Raw genomic sequence first — 22820 nt, forward strand, 5'->3', positions numbered from 1 at the left:
CAACTTCCTCTGGAGCATACTTCCTCAGCAGCTGATAAGTACGGGAAGGGTTAAGATTTTTTAAACAAAAGTAATTTAACAAATCTGTATAAAACTTGCCGGCACCTATTGTATTCTGGTGTTTTCCACCGAAGTACCCCTTTAAAAAGTGTACCTCTCATTTACAAAAGTTTAAATGAGGCCGCCCCACTTGTGTATGAAAAGAATCCATCTAGCATCCACTTTTTGAATAAGACCCTCTATGTGTGTGGGTGAAGCTTGACATAGACCCACAGGTATAACGGGTCAAAATGTTGCTATTGTACTAAGTTTTTGCTGGAATAATTACAATTCGTGAAGTGGATGCTGGACGTATTCTGTACAAACATTTGGATGCCAAACAGACGTGTCGAAAAGTTTGTGGTCTCAGCGCTGAGACCCTCATTGATCAGAGAATCAGCAGGGAGAAGCGTACTCCTTGGCTTGCAGAGATCTCGCTACAAATATGGGAGTGACGTGTTCCCATACGCTTATAGCTGTTTAAAGGGGTACTCCGGTGGAAACCTTTTTATTTTTTAATCAACTGGTGTCAGAAAGTTAAACAGATTTGTAAATTACTTCTATTTAAAAAAAATCTTAATGCTTCCAGTACTTATTAGCTGCTGAATACTACAGAGGAAATGCTTTTCTTTTTGGAGCACAGAGCTCTCTGCTGACATCTCTGTCCATTTTAAGAACTGTCCAGAGTAGGAGAAAATCCCCATAGCAAACATATGCTGCTCTGGACAGTTCCTAAAATGGACAGAGATGTCAGAAGAGAGCACTGTGTTCGTGATGTCAGCAGAGAGCACTGTGTTACAAAAAGGAAAGAATTTCCTCTGTAGTATTCAGCAGCTAATAAGTACTGAAAGGATTAAGATTTTTAATAGAAGTAATTTACAAATCTGTTTAACTTTCTGGCCCCAGTTGATTTAAAAAAAAAAAAAAAAAGTTTCCCACCGGAGTACCCCTTTAACCCTTCTGATTGGTGGGGGTCTTAGCACTGGTCAAAACTTTTTCTAAATGACATGTACACTTTAAGTCTTGAAAACGTATACGTTAACAAATACTAAAAACAGAGGTCGCTGTATCCTATAGCAGCAGAACCTGTTTCCCATGGACTTAAATTATAATAAAAATAAATAAACTAAAAAGGAATGCAATGTATATATATATATATATTTTTTGCTGTATACAATGGTAAAGTTGACTTTTTGCATACAGCAAGATTAAAAGGTAAACCGAGAAATAAACACAAAATGCAGTGTGAACCCAGCCTTACACACAGACGCCCGTTTTCTGTTAAAAAAAAAAAAAAATCACATCCTCCAATACATAATAAGATGATCTGCAAATTCGATTTAACCATATGCTACCATCTATCTTCTTCTGTCTTTGGGCACAGTGAGAGAAATCGGGGCGACTGCAGGGGAAACAGTCTAGTCAATGTGGATACACAAGGGGATGATGAAGATTAGGAGAAGATTAAAAAAAGACCTAAACAAGCATGCTCCGACAACAAAAGGGCCTAAGTGCATGACACAGAATGTATTTACTCTGTATGTTTTCTTAAAGTTCAGAACACCCCAACAGGCATTTTACGTCTATAAAAATTGAAATGACAAGATTTGCAAATCATCCGATTATCATCTGGAGAATGTAGAAGTAAAAATAAAATAAATAATGAATAATAAAAAATAAATCTATTTGGCCCTTATGATAAGAGGTTAATCAATGAAAAGAACGCCGTGCCCACACTATTTCATGCTCATGTTAGGGAGAAAACAGGAGTTTAAAGGGGAACTCCGGCCCTAAGATATCTTATCCCCTATGCTTTGGGGACCCCCTATCCACCGCTGGGAATCTCTCATGCAGCACCCACCTGTGTCAGCTGCACAGAGCGATGATCGTGCCATGTCTGAAGGGTCACGACTACGGGGCCGGAGTATTGTGATATCACGACTCCACCCCCTTGTGACGTCACACCCCGCCCCCTCAATGCAAGCCTATGCCATAGGCTTGCATTGAGGGGGCAGGGCGTGACATCACAAGGGGGCAGAGGTGTGACATCAGGATACTACTTGGATGTCTTAGGGCCGGAGTACCGTGATATCACGACTGCGCCCCCTTGTGACATCATGTCACGCCCCCTCAATGCAAGCCTATGGGAGGGGGCGTGACGTCACAAGAGGGCGGAGTCGTGGCGTCAGGATACTACTTGGATGTCTTAGGGACGGAGTACCCCTTTAAGCAATTTTTATTTTGGCAGGTATATAGAGGGGGCCCATGACCGCACCCAATGCGCTTAAAAAAAAACTCAGATTTCTGCCAGCTTCATCCTCAGTTGACAGAACCCAACTGTTCTCTTGCGTTTCAAGCAATTCCCATCACGACACGCATGTAACCATCACAAAAAATAGTGTGAACACTGCTGACAAATTCAGAGGAGTGAGGGAGGGAGAAGAAGCAGCAGCAGATGCCTGCACTATGCAACCAAACCCCCTCCTAAGATTATACGAGGCTGGTGTGACACTGAGCTAAGAAAACCTTGGTCAAAAATCCTTCCGATGTCTTGGCAGCAATTCCTGGCGGGACCAATTCTCCGCTACAAGGCTTTATAGAAGAAAAAAAAAAAAAAAGCTATAAAGGATGGAAGAACACACAGAAATGTACCAGCCGCTGGGGAAAGACTCAGCAGCAAGGGTTAAATCAGTTCAGTCACCAATTCATATGCAAGTGCCGTATAGAAGACCTGAGACTGTCGGCGACTACAGGTTGGGAGCAAACACATGCAGAAATGACTCCCTAGCCGAGTTATGGTCCATCAAACAAAGCCTTTCTGAAATTAGGTGACAGAGCGTTGCAAAAAAAAAAAAAAAAGTAAAAATAGGAAAAAAAAAAAAACGACTTAAAGGAGTTCTCTAAGCTAAAACTTTTAACTCGCGCTTTGCCCGGGCTGTAAAACTATACATAATAAACTTTCACTTACCTGCCTACGATCCCCCGTTGTTGCGATATCGCCGTCCCGTTCTTCGGTCCCAGTCTCTTCCACTTCCTGCGGGTCGGTGACTTCTCTCTGTGCTCAGCCTATCAGCTGCCGCAGCAATGTCCCGTCGCGGCCGCTGATAGGCTGAGTGCAGAGTGAAGTCACCGACCCGCAGGAAGTGGAAGAGAACGGTACAGAGATATCGGAACAACGGGGGATCGTAGGCAGGTAAGTGAAAGTTTATAATGTATAGTTTTACAGCCCGGGCGCAGCGGGGGATAAAAGATTTCAGTTGGAGAACTCCTTTAAGCAAAAGGTACAATGGGAATTGTTCACGTTGGGGGAGAATATCTACATGGTGGCTTTCAGAAAACCTCCCAAGAGAATTTAGTAGGACGCCAGCACCTGATTCCCACTAGGTCAGATGAAGGACGGCTTTGTTTCCTTATTTTTTTTCAGAATCGAGAATAAAGAACAGATGTAATGAATGGTCTGCAGAGTAGGGGTCAGAACTACAGTCTCTAAACGGTTCCTATAGACATTAGAGGAAAGGCTGCAGGATCAGAAACTACTACATGATCAGTCAATACTCCCAAAGAACAAAGATTGTGTTATGAAGCTTAAAGGGGCACTCTGTTGCTAGACATGTAAGCCCCTATCCAAAGGGGACCCCTGCGATCTCTGCAGCACCACGCCAGTCATCCTGTGTACGGTGCAGCAATCTCTGTCCAGCTTTTGGGAAGGCCCCATAGACTTAGAAAGGCACCACAGTTCGGTGATCACTAAAGCCAGGGATCGAAGTGCACTACTGCACTAAGACCCAGACTGAGCAAATCTTTTCACTGTGATAGGTCAAAAGATGGTTTTTTTTGTTTGTTTTTTAATGACCGGGACACTTTAAAAGAGAATATCTAGGGTTAGAAATTGACTGTGCCTTGTACTGAAGCCCATATGCAATATAAGGGTATGTTCACACTACGGATTTGTAACTGAATCTCCGCTAGCAGAATTCAGCAAGCGAAGATCCAGCCTGGAAGCCGGCGGTAGGAGCGCGCGGCACTGCGACTTCACCATTGACGGCTATGCAGTGCTCGCGGACTTCCGCCCAAAGAATGAACATGTTCTTTCTATGCGCGGAACAATTTCAGCGGCGGAATTGTCCGCCGCTGAAATTCCGCAGTGTGAACATACCCTAAGGCTGAGTTCACACTGTGGAATCTCTGGGCAGAATTTCTGCCAGTGATCAAGCCAGCAGCATTAGGACCACGCGGACTGCATTGCTGTCACCATAGATGGCAATGTATTTCTGGGTGGATCTTCTGGGAGATCCGCTCAGAAATGCATTGACATCTATGGGGATGGCAATGCAGTCCGTGCGGTCCTAGTGCCGCTGGGTCGATCTCCAGCAGAAATTCTGCCCAGAAATTCCACAGTGTGAACCCAGCCAAAGAGTTGTAAAGCCAAAATTTGGCATTTGGCTGATCTTGGACTAACTCTTAAAGGAAAACTGTCACATGTTCACTCCCGCACTAACCACATGTACTGATGGATAGTGCGGGGGACACGGATTCCTATGATCCCCCAATCTTAGTTTTTCTATATATGCAAATGTGGCTGTAACTGGCACGGGCGGGGTTTTCAGGAGCCTAGTGGCACTGTGACATCAGCGCCGCACACCTATGTATTCATCCCCCTCCCTCCCTCTCCCTGCCGCTCCTAACTGGTCTTCACTGCGCATGTGCCGCTTCCTGACATGCGCAGTGAAGACCAATTATGAGCGGCAGGAAGAGCCGGAAGCAAGGGGGATGAATACATAAGTGGGCGGCGCTGACATCACAGTGCCACTAGGCTCCTGAAAACCCCGCCCGTGCCAGTTACAGCCACATTTGCATATATAGAAAAACTAAGATTGCGGACGAACGGCCAGACGGATCCGGGCAAGGTAGGGATCACATGAATCAGCGTCCCCCACACTATCCGTCACTACATGTGGTTAGTGCGGGAGTGAACATGTGACCGTTTTCCTTTAAAAACTGTATTTTGATGATAGTGTGCCTTTAAAGGGTTACTATAATTCTCGCCAGAGGCCAGATACAGTGAAACCAAAAGCACAATCCTGTTGCTCGAGACTAGTACAGAACTCAGGTGATCCGACAGACTGCCTGACATCCTATCCTGGAAGTCTCATGGAGTTGGACTTTCCGGATGGGACATCATGCAGTCCGCCTGATCATGTGAGTTTTGGCACTAGCCTCGGGCAGAGGGATTGTGCTTTTATAGTTTCACTGTATTCTGGCGCCAGCTAGAATGATAGTAGCCGTTTGAGTCTGTTTATTAAGTATAGGCCAAAAAAGTTATCTGAAAAATGTTTTAGGGAGTAGTGACTGTGTCAAGTAGTAGTGACATAGTCCAAAATAGTGGATATAAGAATGAGCTTTAATCCAATGTCTATGTGCAGCTCTATGGGGGAGATTTATCAAATCTTGTGTAGAGGAAGAGCAGTGCAGTTGCCCATAGCAACCAATCAGATCGCTTCTTTCATTTTTCCCTTTCCTCTTTACAAATTAAAGGGGTACTCCACTGGCCAGCATTCTGAAGTATATGTTTTCGTGCCGAGGTGGTCTGCCATGCCCCTTATGACATCACGGTCACGCCCCCCTCAATGCATGTCTATGGGAGCGGGTGTCACACCCCCTCCCATAGACTTGCATTGAGGGGGCGTGGATGTGATGTCATGAGGGGCTTGGCCGACCCCTGCAGCGCAAAAACAGCATTCGGAACATATACTTCTGAACGCTGGCCAGTGGAGTACCCCTTTAAAGAAGCAATCTGATTGGTTGCTATGGGCAACTGCACCACTCTTCCTCTACACAGGATTTGATAAATCTCCCCCTATGTGTTTGTGCCTGAAATGAGTAATCCCTCTCTGTAGTAATATATAACTATAATGCGGCAGTGTTTCAGGATACATTACACTTTGCCGGTCCTATAGTAAGCAGTTGTCTAGTCACCAACTAAGGAAACAAAATGTCATTCTATCTGACCTATATAGCAACAGACCCAAGTACTGCAGACACTGACCATGCGGCTTCTGGCTCCACAGCCTGTGGAGGTCTCCGGAGTGTTACACAATCAATATATATTATATATATATATATATATATATATATATATATATATATATAGAGGGGGGGGACAGACACACTGGTGTCACATCATTTCATAGTAAAGATGCTCAATTTTCCTAACTTTCCTAAAGAATTTGATAAAAGTAATAAAACTGTGACAAAAGCTTACCCGGTCCTAGATACCTACAAAAATACTTTATATAGCCTCCTCCCCACTGCACTGAAACCCTACCATCTGCATCTCACGTGAGCCGAGATGACACCATGTGTGTGCTTGTCTACAATACATTATCCCATTGAAGTAATAATAGAAGAAATGTAGCAAAGTTGTCAAGTTTTTTTTTTTTTTTTTTTTTTCCGAACCTCCATCCCTCATGCTTTCTTCTCTTATAACCGGAGAGGTCAGAGTTATGGTGACCTGCATTTTAGGTTCCACGCAAGAATTCAATATAATGGCTCCCTCGGGAATGGAGCAGGCCACCTCATACTTCTCGGGGCATATGACCTGCAAAAAGAATAAGCAGTATATAAGATAACAGCAATGTGTAACCCTACAAAGCCCATCTGCACTACAGCTGCAGTGATATCCGGGGTCGGGATAAGTGTCTTACATTCTAGTACTCCAGAAAGGGTACCTTTCATCAAAAACACTTGATATATCTTATAGATTAATGTATTCAGAATAACTTTCCAATTGCATATTATTAAAAAATATGCTTCTTTCTATTTAATTTTCCACTTTGAAAAAAATGACCACTAGAGGTCTCCCTACCAGTCCTGGCAGCAAGCCCTTTCTTATAGATTTCAGACTCATGGTGGAGTCCTAAATCTCAGACTGCAGCCGGGACACAGACAAGCTCAGCTGGCAGCTCTGAATCTTCTCTCTGTTAGTGTTGCTCGCGAATATTCGCAATGCAAATTTTATTCGCGAATATTCTTGAATATAGCACTATATATTTGTAATTACGAATATTGTTTTTTTTTTTTTTTTTTCCACAGTACACATCACAGTGATCATCCCTCTCTGCTTCCAGCTTGTGTGGTCTAAAGAAGGCTCTAATACTACTGTGTGAGACTAGTGTACAAATTTTCGCATATGTGCATTTTTGTTTATGCAAATTTTCGCACATGCGCATATTCGTTTATGCTAATTTTAGTATATGCAAATTTTCGCATATGCGAAAATATAACGCAAATATGCGAATTTAGCGAATATATGAATAATATTCGTCCATATATTCGCGAAATATCGCGAATACGAATATGGCCTATGCTGCTCAACACTACTCTCTGTTTACAACTGCATGTGCAGAGAGAAGAAAGAGCTGAGCTCAGATAGTAAAATGAATGAGGGCATGCAGTAAGGCAGAGTCAGGAGTATGCCTTGCTGTGCTATGAGCACACTGCTGGCTTCTGTCTGTCTGATTGACAGGCAGGGAGCAATGCTGAGCTTGTCTGTGTCCCGGCTGCAGTCTGAGATTAAGGACTCCAGCATGAGTCTGAAATCTATAAAAAGGGCTTGCAGCCAAGACTGGTAGGGAGACCTCTAGTGGTCATTTTTTTCAAAGTGGAAAATTAAATAGAAAGAAACATATTTTTTAATAGCATGCAATTAGAAAGTTATTCTGCATACATTAATCTTTAATATTTCAAAAGTTTTTTTAATGAAAGGTACCCTTTAATAGGAATCATCGTTATGAAACTGGTCAGAATGGGGTTCTGAGTTCCCCCCACTTGGGTTGATTGATAATTTTCAATATCCAAACAGGGAGAGTTCAATCGATAAGGGTCAGCGCCGTTGGGAAAAGCCACCAGGGACATTCCTGGTGACTTATTGCCCATTTGCTGGATGGTTTTATTTAGTGTTTCAGAGGAATCATTCATCATTGTAATAAGGGAGCCTGACAATCCTTCATGCTGCCTGAGCTTGAACAGCATGAAAGTGTTGACTAGTTCCCTTTAAACCAATCAGACTTACGCTGTAGTTGCAGCAGGATGTTTGCCGTATGCTCTGGTTAAGTGCAAAGGTCAAATATACCCATAGGCCCCCATTTGTCTGACAGAGGCCAAGAGCGTCCTCCTTTGGCCTCTGTTGTACCAGCATAGGACAGTATATCTTTTTTTGCTGTATAAAATAGCACAGCAGACTGTATTACTCGAAACAGAAGCATATATTAGAAGGAAAAAAAAAGGTTTATATAAAATGGGAGCCTATAGGTCAGTGTTTCCCACACAAACAGTGTGCCTCCAGCTGTTGCAAAACTACAACTCCCAGCATGCCCGGACAGCCAGTGGCTGTCCGGGCATGCTGGAATTTGTAGTTTTGCAATACCTAACGACATACTGTTTAAAAAAACACTGCTATAGGTGATGTAGTCTTTAGGTCAGTATTTTTAGCCAAAAACAGGAGTGGGTCCAAAATACAGAAAAAGTGCAAATATTTCCAAACTCTTGGTTTTGGCTTAAAAATCCCAACCAAATACTGACCAAAATATTATGTGTGAACCCAGACTTAAAGGGGTATTCCAGGCCAAAACTTTTTTTTTATATATCAACTGGCTCCGGAAAGTTAAACAGATTTGTAAATTACTTCTATTAAAAAAATCTTAATCCTTCCAATAGTTATTAGCTTCTGAAGTTGAGTTGTTGTTTTCTGTCTAACTGCTCTCTGATGACTCACGTCCCGGGAGCTGTGCAGTTCCTATGGGGATATTTTCCCATCATGCACAGCTCCCGGGACGTGACATCATCATTGAGCAGTTAGACAGAAAACTTCAGAAGCTAATAACTATTGGAAGGATTAAGATTTTTTAATAGAAGTAATTTACAAATCTGTTTAACTTTCCGGAGCCAGTTGATATATATATAAAAAAAAAAAAGGTTTTGCCTGGAATACCCCTTTAACATCCAAAGTAGCCAGCAGATAAATAAAACTAATAACAGATTATGTTCAGAACATTCTCTCGTCTTTCTGGCAGTCCACAGCAGACATAGAGGGAAATTGAAAAAAAGAGATAGATTTCTATTTTATTATTTTTTTCTTTGCTTATAGTTTTACCGTATTTGTTTGTGTGATGTGACACACAAGCAAAATGAGTGTAGCACAGATGAATCCATTTTCACATAACCACTTACAGCAAGCTGTTTGGGAAGGTTATCAGCTATACGGGTCAGCAACGTCTTGGTTGGCTTCTCTGCGCAGAGCAGGACTAGACTGACATTCCTATCGCCACGTAAGAGCAATCCTTTAGCCAACACGCCAACGCGTAAAACTCCTTTCAGAGCCCTAAAAAGATGGAAAAAATATATATATATTAATATAGAGGTGAGGAATTTAAATGAATTGCTTCACAGCTAAAACAGCTCTACTCTTCAAACATGGCAAGGTAAGACAATATAGTCTTGTTTCCATAAATAGGGGTACTCCGCTGGAAAAAAAATATTATATATATATTTTCACACCGACTGGTGCCAGAAAGTTAAACAGATTTGTAAATTACTTCTATTTAAAAATCTTAACCCTTCCAGTACTTATCAGCTGCTGTATGCCCCAGAGGAAGTTGTGTAGTTTCTTTTCTGTCTGACCACAGTGCTCTCTGCTGACACCTCTGTCCATGTCAGGAACTGTCCAGAGCAGGATAGGTTTGCTTCTGCTCTGGACAGTTCCTGAGAAAGACAGAGGTGTCAGCAGAGAGCACTGTGGTCAGACTGGAAAGAATTACACAACTTCCTCTAGCACATACAGCAGGTGATACGTACTGGAAGGATTAAGATTTTTATATAGAAGTAATTTACAAATCTGTAACTTGTGGCACTTCTGGCAACAGATAATACATTTTTTCCCCCATCAGAATACCCCTTTAAAAGGACAAGTATCCAAAGGATAGGGGATAAGGTTTAGATTGTGTGGGGGGGGGTCTGAGCACTGGGGCCCCCCCGCTGTTTCCTGTTTAGAGCCCTGGCTCTCCTTCACAGCAGCGCGTCATGCCCCCTGGCCGAAGCAGGGGGCCACCACACCCCCTCTATATAGTTCTATGGGAGAGCTGAAGAATGGCTCTCCCATAGAGCTGTATTCGCAGGGGTTGTGACACGCTGCTGTGAAGGAGAGTCGGGGCTCTAAACAGGAGATCGCGGGGGCCCCAGCGCTCTGATCCCCCGCGATCTAAAACTTATCCCTTTCTTCAGATAGGGGATACGTTTTTTTCATGATGATACTTGTCCTTTAATGACATAGCGATTTTTCATTTTTGCATTCTCATTCTTTCCTCCTTGCCTTTTTAAAATCCATACCTTTCAGATGTTCCATCTACAGACACAGTTTGCTGTATTGTCGGAGAAGGTATTATATAGCCCAAAAGACAAGATTTTAAGGCTTAAATATACCTTCGGCAGATTAATGTTGCAAACGTGTTCCCCTTGCAACTGCAACATCATGCAGAGCTAGTGATCTAGTTTGCAGAAATTTACAAGAAGTCATTAGAAACATCTGTGGCCCCTGGTTATCACAGGATCAAGTCACAATCCCGCTCCCGGGGAGGTAATGGATTGAAATGAGGAACGTATCAGAAATTAGGATATCTATCTATATCTTCATTTATAGCATCTGAGGCAGTGGCCTCCAAAAGGAGATCGCTACATAGGTTGCACAAAAGCTGACAATTGGCCAACTCAGACACGGGGTCGCCAGATTTTTCTGTTTTTTAATGGTTACCTTTCCTTTGTTGGGTCCTTCTTCTCCTCAACAGGCTCTTTGCCCTTACTCTTGTCCTGCTCAGCCATGGAGTCGGACACAAGTTTAAGTGCTCGTTCTGTAAGGGACACTATCTTCTGTACAGCCTGGAGTTCTTCCTCAGTTGGGTAAATCGCAGCATGCTTGGTCATCACATATCGGTCATCAGAAGAGTCTGGTCTGCGCAATGGCTGCAAACATATCCAAAAGTATTCATAGCAACAAATACATTGTAATCCACAAACACAGAAAATGTTTTTTCTAGGAAGTCCACATAAGAGAATAAGATTGTTGGAGAAGGCATTAAATTACCCAGAAGACAAGACTTCCAGGCTTGAATTTACCTTCTCCAAATTCATTTAGCAAACGTGTTCCCCTTGCAACTGCAACATCATGCAGAGCTAGTGATCTAGTTTGCAGAAATTTTGAAGTAACCCCCGACATGCGATGGCCCCGACATATGATAGAATCGACATACGATGTTTTTATATGTCGGGGCCATCGCATTATCTGCTATCCGTTCTATAGGTTCGCCTACCTATTCCCGCTGCTCCGGCTCCACTTCACGATCCTCCGGCGTCTTCCACATCTTCTCCAGGGTCCGGGCCTCGCTTTATGGCATCATTATTATGTCACTACGCACGCCGCGCCGGCGCAGCAGCGTAATAACGTCACCAGAAAGCGAGGCCCGGACCCTGCAGAAGATGCGGAAGAAGCCGGATGATCGCGAAGAAGACACTGGAGCAGCAGGACAGCATCGGGAGCGGTGAGGACCTGGACCGGAGCGGTGGGGACAGGTGAGTACAGCTTCCTATACTTTACATTGCACGGATCCCTCAACATACGATTGATTCGACAAACGATGGGTCGTTTGGAACGAATTACCATCGTATGTTGAGGGACCACTGTAGTAGTATTTGGGAAACAGCATTAAAGGGGTACTCAAATGGAAAACTTTATTTAAATTTTTATTTTTTTATCAATTGGTGCCAGAAAGCTAAACAGATTTGTAAATTATCCACAAAAGCAAAAGAAAGAGGGAGAGCACTCAAGGAGCAATATCACCTTATATAAACAGCAGAGCGATCCTAGGCAACCTATGTCAATGTCTCCTGCAGGGTGCATATACGAAAGTGTAAAGTATCCAGTAAAAACAAAAAGAGGGGCACGTACGTGCACTCACCGCAAAGCAGAGACGGTCGGGTCTGGAGGTCCGGTAACGGGATGCCGGGTCATGGCATAGGAGCTGGTGTGGCGCTTGAAGGCTAAGCCAGCAACCTCTGAGGCCGGAAGAAGCACGCACTTACGTGCGAAACTGCCGGCGTAGCCTCCAAGCGCCACACACCAGCTCCTATGCCGTGACCCGACATCCCGTTACCGGACCGTCTCTGCTTTGCGGTGAGTGCACGTACGTGCCCCTCTTTTTGTTTAGATTTGTAAATTACTTTATTAAAAAATCTTTATCCTTCCAGTACTTATTAGGGGCTGTGTACTACAGACGAAATGTTTTACTTTTTGGATTTCTCTTCTGTCACGCCACCATTTTAGGAACTATGCAGAGCAGCGTATATTTACTATGGAGATTTTCTCCTGCTCTGGACAATTCCTCAAATGGTCAGCAGAGAGTCTCATTGTGGTCGTAACAGACGAGAAATCCAAAAAGAAAAGAATTTCCTCTGTAGTATACATACAGCCCCTAAAAAATACTGGAAGGATTAAGATTTTTTAATAGAAGTCATTTGCAAATCTGTTTAACTTTCTGGCACCAGTTGATTTGAAAAAATAAATAAATTTAAAAAAAGTTTTCCACAGGAGTACCCCTTTAAGACAAATACACCAAATCCTCACCAAACATTCCAGTAAGTCAGTGTTTCCCAACCAGAGTGCCTCCAGCTGTTGCAAAACTACAACTCCCAGCATGCCCGGACAGCCATTGGCTGTCCGGGCATGCTGGGAGTTGTAGTTTTGCAACAGCTGGAGGCACCCTGTTTGGAAACATTGTTCTAGGTAGACAGAATGTCATTCTCTACATTGACCTTTGAATTACATCATAACTTACCAGAACCCTCCTGGCAGCTTTCAGACCCCTACATTATTCTATAACAACAGTATATGCTGAACTATTCAAGAAGAAATTTAATAAACATAAAACAAACATCTAAAAGGAGGCAGATAAAGTAATAATGTTAACACAAATCAACATCAAACAAAAAGTGACAGCTTGCAACACAAATACAAAACTCACAGCTGGTCCTTGAGGTTGTGGCATTCCCGGTCTCACTCCTAACAATCCTGGTGGCCCTGGAGGTCCATGATGATAGCCACCATCTGGGCCTCTTCGTCTGTCATCCCAGTGATGCTGCTCTTCCTCCATGCGTCTCCAATACATGTCCTCTTCATAACGCCTGTAAAAGAAAAAACATGTAAAAACAAAAAAAATATGTAACAGAGGCCAGAGACTAGGACGATCATAATGAAGGTAGTGCTCCAGTAGGCTCAACACAAGTCAGATATCTTAAAGGGGTATTCCAGGAAAAAACTTTTTTTTATATATATATCAACTGGCTCCAGAAAGTTAAACAGATTTGTAAATTACTTTTATTAAAAAAATATTAATCCTTTCAGTACTTATGAGCTTCTGAAGTTAAGGTTGTTCTTTTCTGTCAAAATCCTCCCTGATGACACGTGTCTCGGGAAACGCCCAGTTCAGAAGAGGTTTGCTATGGGGATTTGCTTCTAAACTGGGCGTTTCCCGAGACAGGTGTCATCGGAGAGGACTTAGACAGAAAAGAACAACCTTAACTTCAGAAGCTCATAAGTACTGAAAGGATTAAGATTTTTTAATAGAAGTAATATACAAATCTGTTTAACTTTCTGGAGCCAGTTGATATATATATAAAAAAAAAAGTTTTTTCCTGGATAACCCCTTTAAGCTTTATTTTAATGGTATACATGCGAGCGCCCTGACTGAGAATGAAGAGTGGTGGTCTGAGATTTGGGAAAATGTATGTAAAATTGACCAGAATATATTTTATAGACCTTTCAAGCGGATACTATTCTATGCTGTTTTAGGTGTATAGTCCACTCAAGGCCGACCCTACAAATGGGTCCCGCTGGGTCCAGAGGCGTCTTCACAAGAAGATTTTTGACCCCTTCAAGACCATGACGGACCTAGGCCGTTATGGTGCCGCTCAGGGAGTATGGAGCGGGCTCCTGACACATGCCCGCTCCATACCCGGCAGCCCCCTGCTGATTTCAGTAGCTGGGGGCCGCTGCTAATAGCCGGCATGCAACGATCTGGTTTACAAATTGCATATTATCATTTGCTGTAGCAAATAAACAGCATAACTAAGGTGACAGGTTCCCTTTAATGACCAAGTTTTATTTTTACACTACATTCTCCTTATCTATGGCTGATAATTTTGTGTAAAAATTTTACTCATTTGGTACAAACTTTAACCATTTCAGCCATTGTGCCTATAGTAGTTGTCCCCTGAAGAAACTGCTGAATGCAGTAGAAATACGTTGGGCCTAGGACTATACATATATTGGTGCATGTCATATTTAATTCTATTTTATGGGTCACGAAATTTGGTGCATTTCATAAGTAAACTATTAGAAGTTATATCTTAGAGCACTTCCTATGGGTTGATTCCCCCCCTTATAATTTATTCTCATTGCTGGGAAGTTCAAATGATCTGGACCTCCTGTAGGGTCAATATTAACTACAGACAGGATTAACACTACATTCTCTGTAGACAATTCTCTGTCCTCACCTCATTTCCATCCTCCATCGCTCCTCTTCCTCTCTCCTCCTCCAGTACTCTTCTTTCTGCATCTGTTTTCGCATCTTCTCTTCCTGAATTTTCCTGGCCCGTATGCTGGGCTTCACTTCCACTTGCAAGTCTGGATTGACCTTTTTCTGTTTGTGGAAATATAATATTAAGTCTGTATAAATAGCAGCAGTCAATGGGAGTGTGGACCATGAATAGTTTCAACCAACACTCACCTTGTACTGCAGCCTATGCCTCCTTCCTTTAAGATGCATTTCTTTTGCGTTGGGATCATTGAAGCTGCACTCGCAGAGCTTGCAGTGGAAGCGGATAACTTTTCCTTCATCATTTCTAACCTGCAAAATAATTTTACATAATAAGCGTCAGCCTTAGTTCCTGCAAGTTCTTACAATAACTCATGCAATTCACGCCTAATTGTTGTTGTGTTTTTTTTTTTTTTTTTTTTTTTTTAATATAGATTTTAAACGGTTGACGTCTAAGGATGAGCCGGCTCGTCCTGAGACGGAAAGTGGTGTATGGCGCGGGATCCCGACTCGAGCCCACGTCATACCGGCTGGCCCCCAGCTGATTCCTGTAGCTGAGGGCCGGCGTTAATAGCCGACATGTGGCGATTGCCCCCCGGAAGAGTAAGACAGACAGCTGCTGTGTCAAATTGGATCCTGAGAAAGGTCAGAGATTGGGACAGAGACAGGTTGGATTTTGTGCGGTTGATGATCCAACCGAAACTGGAGAGGAACTGCAGAGTGATGTTGAGGCTCACCCGATTCACCCGAGTAGGTCATCCAGATAGGGGAGAACCGGGACACCCCGAGAGTGAAAGAGAGCCACCACTGCCACCAGTGACGTGGTGAAGACTCGGGGTGCGATCCCCAGCCCAAAGGGTACTTTGATAGGTGATATTTTTTGTAGGTGAGAATATCCATATTAAAGTAAAATGTTTTATTGGGTTGAAGTTCCGCATATGTTCACAGCTTGATCGTGACTAACATTTCTTCTTTCTGGCTGTCAAAAACAACAAACAAATCTGGATGTAAACATTTTCTTTTTTTTTTTTTACAGTTGTAGTCATCTGGGTAACTATGATGTTAAGATGATTAAAGCTCCTCTAACCCATATGCATGTGGGAGTATCATCAAATATATATTAGGTATTGTAGGAGTAATACATGTCAATGAGTAATTTAACCCCTTAAGGACACAGCCCATTTCAAAACCCCTTCTTTCTCCCGGAGTACCCCTTAAACTCCAAATAGTATGACTCATTGACATGTATCACTCCTAAAATAACAAATATATTTGATGATACTCCCACATGCATATGGGTTAGGGGAGCATTAGTCACCTTAAAGCGCAACTGTCATGGATATTGTACCCCCCAGACTAATAACATGATAGTATAGATGATGATACGTGTAATGCAGCTGTACCTTTGGCTGCTGTTTATCACTCTTTATCAGCAGGAAAATAGTTTTATAGTGCGGTCAGCAACAGTCGGATAGGCGTGGCTGGGGATCGCAATGCCCCACCTCCGCCACGCCTATCCCCTGTAAGTGAGCGCTAGACCACTGTGTGGTTGACACACAGGTTCCCATCCCCCAATGTCCATGATGTGCGAGCCGGCGTGACTCCGCTGAGCCGATACATATAATGTGCACCTTTATGTTATATAAAATACAGTGCTGGTACTCCTCTTCTTTCTTCTCATGGTGCCGGAGACGCGCTGCTTCTGCTTTCACTACAGGCAGAGAGCTCGCTCCCTGCCTCTAGCACTGCGCAGGCGCACTGAGCTGGCGGCAGACAACGGGAGCGAGCTCTCTGCCTCTAGTACTGCGCAGGCACACTGAGCTGGCGGCAGACAACGGGAGCGAGCTCTCTGCCTCTAGTACTGCGCAGGCGCACTGAGCTGGCGGCAGACAACGGGAGTGAGCTCACTGCCTCTAGCACTGCGCAGTCGCACTAAGCTGGCGGCAGACAACGGGAGAGAGCTCTCTGCCTCTAGTACTGCGCAGGCGCACTGAGCTGGTGGCAGACAACGGGAGCGAGCTCTCTGCCTCTAGTACTGCCCAGGCGCACTGAGCTGGTGGCAGACAACGGGAGCGAGCTCACTGCCTCTAGCACTGCACAGGCGCACTGAGCTGGCGGCAGACAACGGGAGCGAGCTCTCTGCCTCTAGTACTGCCCAGGCGCACTGAGCTGGTGGCAGACAACGGGAGCGAGCTCTCTGCCTCTAGTACTGCCCAGGCGCACTGAGCTGGTGGCAGACAACGGGAGCGAGCTCTCTGCCTATAGTGAAAGCAGAAGCAGTGCGTCCCCGGCACCATGAGAAGAAAGAAGAGGAGTACGGGCACTGTATTTCATATAACATAAAGGTGCACATTATATGTATAGGCTCAGTGGAGTCACGCCGGCCCGCACATCATGGACATTGGGGGGTGGGGACCTATGTGTCAATCACACAGTGGTCCCAGCGCTCACTTACAGGGGATAGGCGTGGCGGAGGTGCCTATCCGACTGTTGCTGACCGCACGATAAAACTATTTTCCTGCTGATAAAGAGTGATAAACAGCAGCCAAAGGTACAGCTGCATTACAGGTATCATCATCTATACTATCATGGCATTAGTCTGGGGGGTATCATTTCCATGACAGTTGCGCTTTAACATCATAGTTACCAAGATGACTAGGACCGTAAGAAAATGTATACAACCAGATTATCATTCCTGTTATTTTTGACAGTCAGAAAGAAGAAATGTTAGAAACTAACAAGCAGTGAACATATGCAGAACTACAACCTAATAAGACTTACTAACTTTTTTTTTTCCAGCCTAATGAAAATATCCCCTATTAATTGGATGGGAAATAAGTGTCTAACCACGCAATTCACCCACTGTGATCCATTCTTTGTCTACGGGATCAGGTAGATAGCCAAGAGTTGTGCTATTCTCTGCAATCCCATAAACCAGTGTTTCCCAACCAGTGTGCCTCCAGCTGTTGCAAAACTACAACTCCCAGCATGCCCGGACAGCCTTTGGCTGTCCGGGCATGCTGGGAGTTGTAGTTTTGCAACAGCTGAGGGCACCCTGGCTGGAACACACTGCTATAATCAACCATCTTAAACCTGTGGCTTTCCTGCTGTTGTAAAACTACAATTTTTGGCTGTCCGGGCAGGCTGGGAGTTGTAGTTTTGCAACAGCTGGAGGCACCTTGGTTGGGAAACACTGGCATAAACAATGAATAAAGCAGTGGTGCACGCACGCACACAAACGCGCGCGCACACACACACACACACACACACACACACACACACACACACACACACGACTACCCATCTATTCCAGCAGAAGACTTAAAACCCTGATCGAGGTCACAGGGGGGTCCCAGAGGACAGAGATCCCCCTTTATGTCAGACACTTCTCCCCCCTATCCTGTTGATAGGTGATAAATAGTTAAACCCTAAAGCATGTATCAGATGTGATATGAAGATAAGAAAAGACGACTGTGCAACATATCATTTATGACTGCAGCAAAGTGTCAGATTGTGGACTAATACTGTTGACATTAGATAACACTCAATTGGTGTTTTCGGGAAATGAAAGAGCGGGGGTTTTCAGACACAGCTGCCAAGTAGCAAAGGCAGCGTCTGTGTAGGAAGCAGGAGGAAGAAAGAAGCGAAGCAATATGGTGTTTTGAAAGCTTCAATATCCATGCAAATGACATTTACTCGAGACCCTGGAAAGTGTTTTTTTTTTTAATCTTTAGGCAGCAATAAATGTATTTTAGTGACTTATTAGCGAGATATTCTGTCACCATGTATCATATTCTGCGGTTCTAAATGTGAAGGCAAATTGGACTAGGGAAATGAAAGTGAAAAAGTAAAAAAATAATAATAATAATTACAACAAACCTCTTCAACATAATCGTGGCCAACAGGCTGGACATCGCTCTGAAGGGCTGCTAAGGTCTGAGCAGCTTCGGCCATGGGATCCATTTTCACTTCTTGTGTGGAATTTGCAGCGACCTTAACACTGTCTGCCATTTTACTGTCTTCGGTCTTATTTCCAGTGGACTGCAACTTATTTCCACCTAGACAAAGAACAATGAACCATTAGTAAACACACAAAGGAACCAAAAACAATAGAACAGTTTATTAGAGGAGGTCTCGGCATCGGCTTTAGCAAAACCACAAGGAATGGTCCTTTCTCATACTTCATATTACTTAAATGGACACTGTCAGATTCAGACACTTTTTTTTTATATGTTGAACATCTTGGCAAAACATTAACCTTTCTAATATACTTCATTAGAAAATGTTCATTTCTTTTTATAGAAGCAATGGCTTATAAAATCATGGATTTGTCCAAGCTGAAGAACAGGCATGGGCAAAGTCCAGTAAGTGAGGGTGGGATAGCACTCATCTGTGTCTGATAGGATTCCTCTGTGCTCTTCCCTGTCCTATCAGATGGTGAAGCACAGAGGAGTCCTATCAGTCAGCAGAGCACAGAGGAGTAGTATCAGTCAGTAGAGCACAGAGGAGTACTATCAGACAGAAGAGTCCTAGCAGACGGTAGAGCACAGAGGAGCCCTATCAGACAGGAGAGAGCACAGAGGAGTGCTATCAGACAGGAGAGAGCACAGAGGAGTACTATCAGACAGAATAGAGCACAGAGGAGTACTATCAGACAGAAGAGTCCTATCAGACGGTAGAGCACAGAGGAGTGCTATCAGACAGGAGAGAGCACAGAGGAGTGCTATCAGACAGGAGAGAGCACAGAGGAGTGCTATCAGACAGGAGAGAGCACAGAGGAGTGCTATCAGACAGGAGAGAGCACAGAGGAGTGCTATCAGACAGGAGAGAGCACAGAGGAGTACTATCAGACAGGAGAGAGCACAGAGGAGTACTATCAGACAGGAGAGAGCACAGAGGAGTACTATCAGACAGGAGAGAGCACAGAGGAGTGCTATCAGACAGGAGAGAGCACAGAGGAGTACTATCAGACAGGAGAGAGCACAGAGGAGTGCTATCAGACAGGAGAGAACACAGAGGAGTACTATCAGACGGTAGAGCACAGAGGAGCCCTATCAGACGGTAGAGCACAGAGGAGCCCTATCAGACAGGAGAGAGCACAGAGGAGCGCTATTAGACAGGAGAGAGCACAGAGGAGTGCTATCAGACAGGAGAGAGCACAGAGGAGTGCTATCAGACAGGAGAGAGCACAGAGGAGTACTATCAGACAGAATAGAGCACAGAGGAGTACTATCAGACAGAAGAGTCCTATCAGACGGTAGAGCACAGAGGACCCCTATCAGACAGGAGAGAGCACAGAGGAGTGCTATCAGACAGGAGAGAGCACAGAGGAGTACTATCAGACAGAAGAGAGGAGACCTATCAGACAGAAGAGAGCACAGAGGAGTACTATCAGACAGGAGAGAGCACAGAGGAGTGCTATCAGACAGGAGAGAGCACAGAGGAGTGCTATCAGACAGGAGAGAGCACAGAGGAGTGCTATCAGACAGGAGAGAGCACAGAGGAGTGCTATCAGACAGTAGAGCACAGAGGAGTGCTATCAGACAGAAGAGAGCACAGAGGAGTGCTATCAGACAGAAGAGAGCACAGAGGAGTGCTATCAGACAGGAGAGAACACAGAGGAGTGCTATCAGACAGGAGAGAACACAGAGGAGTGCTATCAGACAGGAGAACACACAGAGGAGTCCTATCAGACAGGAGAGAGCACAGAAGAGTCCTATCAGACAGGAGAGAGCACAGAAGAGTCCTATCAGACAGGAGAGAGCACAGAAGAGTCCTATCAGACAGGAGAGAGCACAGAAGAGTCCTATCAGACAGGAGAGAGCACAGAAGAGTCCTATCAGACAGGAGAGAGCACAGAGGAGTGCTATCAGACAGGAGAGAGCACAGAGGAGTGCTATCAGACAGGAGAGAGCACAGAGGAGTGCTATCAGACAGGAGAGAGCACAGAGGAGTGCTATCAGACAGGAGAGAGCACAGAGGAGTGCTATCTGACAGAAGAGAGCACAGAGGAGTGCTATCAGACAGGAGAGAGCACAGAGGAGTGCTATCAGACAGGAGAGAGCACAGAGGAGTGCTATCAGACAGGAGAGAGCACAGAGGAGTGCTATCAGACAGGAGAGAGCACAGAGGAGTGCTATCAGACAGGAGAGAGCACAGAAGAGTCCTATCAGACAGGAGAGAGCACAGAAGAGTCCTATCAGACAGGAGAGAGCACAGAGGAGTCCTATCAGACAGGAGAGAGCACAGAGGAGTCCTATCAGACAGGAGAGAGCACAGAGGAGTCCTATCAGACAGGAGAGAGCACAGAGGAGTCCTATCAGACAGGAGAGAGCACAGAGGAGTCCTATCAGTCAGTAGAGCACAGAGGAGTAGTAGCCGACAGAATAGAGCACAGAGGAGTACTATCAGACAGAAGAGTCCTATCAGACGGTAGAGCACAGAGGAGCCCTCTCAGACAGAAGAGAGCACAGAGGAGTGCTATCAGACAGGAGAGAGCACAGAAGAGTCCTATTAGACAGGGGAGAGCACAGAAGAGTCCTATCAGACAGGAGAGAGCACAGAGGAGTCCTATCAGACAGGAGAGAGCACAGAGGAGTCCTATCAGACAGGAGAGAGCACAGAGGAGTCCTATCAGACAGGAGAGAGCACAGCGTGCGTAGCGACGTGATAGCGGCGACGGAGAGCGAGGATGCCGGGGAAGCAGAGGCCTTGCTGGAGCGTCGGGGACACCCCAGGGACAGCGATGGAGGGCGACATCCAGGGCAGCGGTGACGAGTGGTGACCGTCCGCAGCGGCGGGGACACGTGAGTATAACCTCCAATACCAGTGGTCTTCAACCTGCGGACCCCCAGATGTTGCAAAACTACAACTCCCAGCATGCCCGGACAGCCAACGGCTGTCCGGGCATGCTGGGTGTTGTAGTTTTGCAACAACTTGAGGTCCGCAGGTTGTAGACCACTGTCCTATACTTTACATTGCACGGATCCCTCAACAAACGATGGTCCATTTGGAACGGATTACCATCGTATGTTGAGGGACCACTGCACTATAGACTTCAAAGTTATAACCTTCCTAGAATTGAATCTAGCTTATTAGAATGTACTTCAGAATCAAAAAAAGCCAGCGTACGCTGAGACATTATAGCCGACTAGAGATGAGCGAACTTACTGTAAATTCGATTCGTCACCAACTTCTCGGCTCGGCAGTAGAGGACTTATCCTGCATAAATTACTTCAGCTTTCCGGTGCTCCGGTGGGCTGGAAAAGGTGGATACATTCCTAGGAAAGAGTCTCCTAGGAATGTATCCACCTTTTCCAGCCCACGAGAGCACTGGAAAGCTGAACTAATTTATGCAGGAAAAGTCATCAACTGCCGAGCCGAGAAGTTCGTGACGAATCGAATTTACTGCAAGTTCGCTCATCTCTATAGCTGACAAACGGGCCATTTAACAGCTGGCTTAACCTTGCGACAAGTCACTTAAACACTTGTAAATCTACACCAGGTTTAGCCGACACTAGAATTTCCCTGTATTATTGTCCTACCGCACCCAAAGCATTTCGCCCCTGAAATCAGTCACACAGACAATACAGTCATATTTCCACTTGCCTACGAAGGTTATTTTTGGCGTGGTTATTTTCTTGACGATGCTGTTAGACGAGATAGTAGACATTTTGCTTGCACTCGAGGAGCCGCTAGATGAGGATGTAAGCAGTTTCACAGCAGGTGTGGTGACAGAGGAGCCTCCATTAGTGCTGGATGTATTGTTGGAGGAGGAAGCCGACTTGACAGCTGCTGAAGTGACAGATTGGTTCACGACATTTGGTTCAGTTGACGGAATGGGTTTGCCGAGCTTGGTGTGCAGCTTTACAACCTGAAGGAAATCAGGAAATAAAATGTGATTTTTTATTTTTAACAGCGTAGAAAATAAGGTTTACGATCGAACTAATGATTTTGCGTACATGACAACCAAGTCCTTGTTGTAAAAAGAGCAACTACAGAGGCAGTGGCGATGTCATTGGCCCAGATTGTAATATACTAAATAAAATATACATAATGCCCTTATTAGAACCAGTTACTGATTTCATCTGTTTTGCTATTAAACTTTTTTATACATTATTATGGGGCCGCCATCTTGCTTGA

General features: G+C 44.6%; 1 protein-coding gene, 1 long non-coding RNA gene and 2 other non-coding genes across 8 annotated transcripts in view; 1 reads left to right on the forward strand and 3 right to left on the reverse strand.

Moving 5' to 3' along the window:
• LOC130295048 (uncharacterized) overlaps positions 1-22820 on the forward strand; it is a 93173-nt gene that overhangs the window by 39157 nt on the left and 31196 nt on the right. Inside the window, exon 6 of one of the 2 annotated variants that reach the window (XR_008848682.1) lies at positions 3464-4240. The exons of the other annotated variant lie outside the window; for it this stretch is intronic. This is a non-coding gene — a long non-coding RNA (uncharacterized LOC130295048). Of the gene's footprint in view, positions 1-3463; positions 4241-22820 lie in introns of those variants that run through there. 2 annotated transcript variants of the gene reach the window in all.
• Positions 1-22820, reverse strand: part of ZFR (zinc finger RNA binding protein) — an 84265-nt gene that overhangs the window by 9381 nt on the left and 52064 nt on the right. For all 4 annotated transcript variants that reach the window (XR_008848663.1, XM_056545202.1, XM_056545210.1 and 1 more), the window contains 8 exons: positions 22287-22551; positions 18558-18736; positions 14871-14990; positions 14638-14783; positions 13107-13266; positions 10844-11052; positions 9268-9418; positions 6496-6637 (listed from right to left, as the gene is read on the reverse strand). Coding sequence is in view for 3 of the 4 variants with exons in the window: in XM_056545202.1 (XP_056401177.1) it covers positions 6496-6637; positions 9268-9418; positions 10844-11052; positions 13107-13266; positions 14638-14783; positions 14871-14990; positions 18558-18736; positions 22287-22551 (1372 nt within the window). In the remaining variant the exon portion in view is untranslated. The remainder of the gene's footprint in view (positions 1-6495; positions 6638-9267; positions 9419-10843; positions 11053-13106; positions 13267-14637; positions 14784-14870; positions 14991-18557; positions 18737-22286; positions 22552-22820) is intronic.
• LOC130345564 (small nucleolar RNA SNORA66) lies at positions 10458-10591 on the reverse strand. The gene has a single exon (XR_008884274.1). It is a non-coding gene; the product is annotated as a small nucleolar RNA SNORA66 (small nucleolar RNA).
• On the reverse strand, positions 11148-11281 carry LOC130345533 (small nucleolar RNA SNORA66). Its single transcript, XR_008884249.1, has one exon. It is a non-coding gene; the product is annotated as a small nucleolar RNA SNORA66 (small nucleolar RNA).

The sequence above is a fragment of the Hyla sarda genome, chromosome 1 (assembly GCF_029499605.1).
Source record: "Hyla sarda isolate aHylSar1 chromosome 1, aHylSar1.hap1, whole genome shotgun sequence".
Lineage (NCBI taxonomy): Eukaryota > Metazoa > Chordata > Amphibia > Anura > Hylidae > Hyla > Hyla sarda.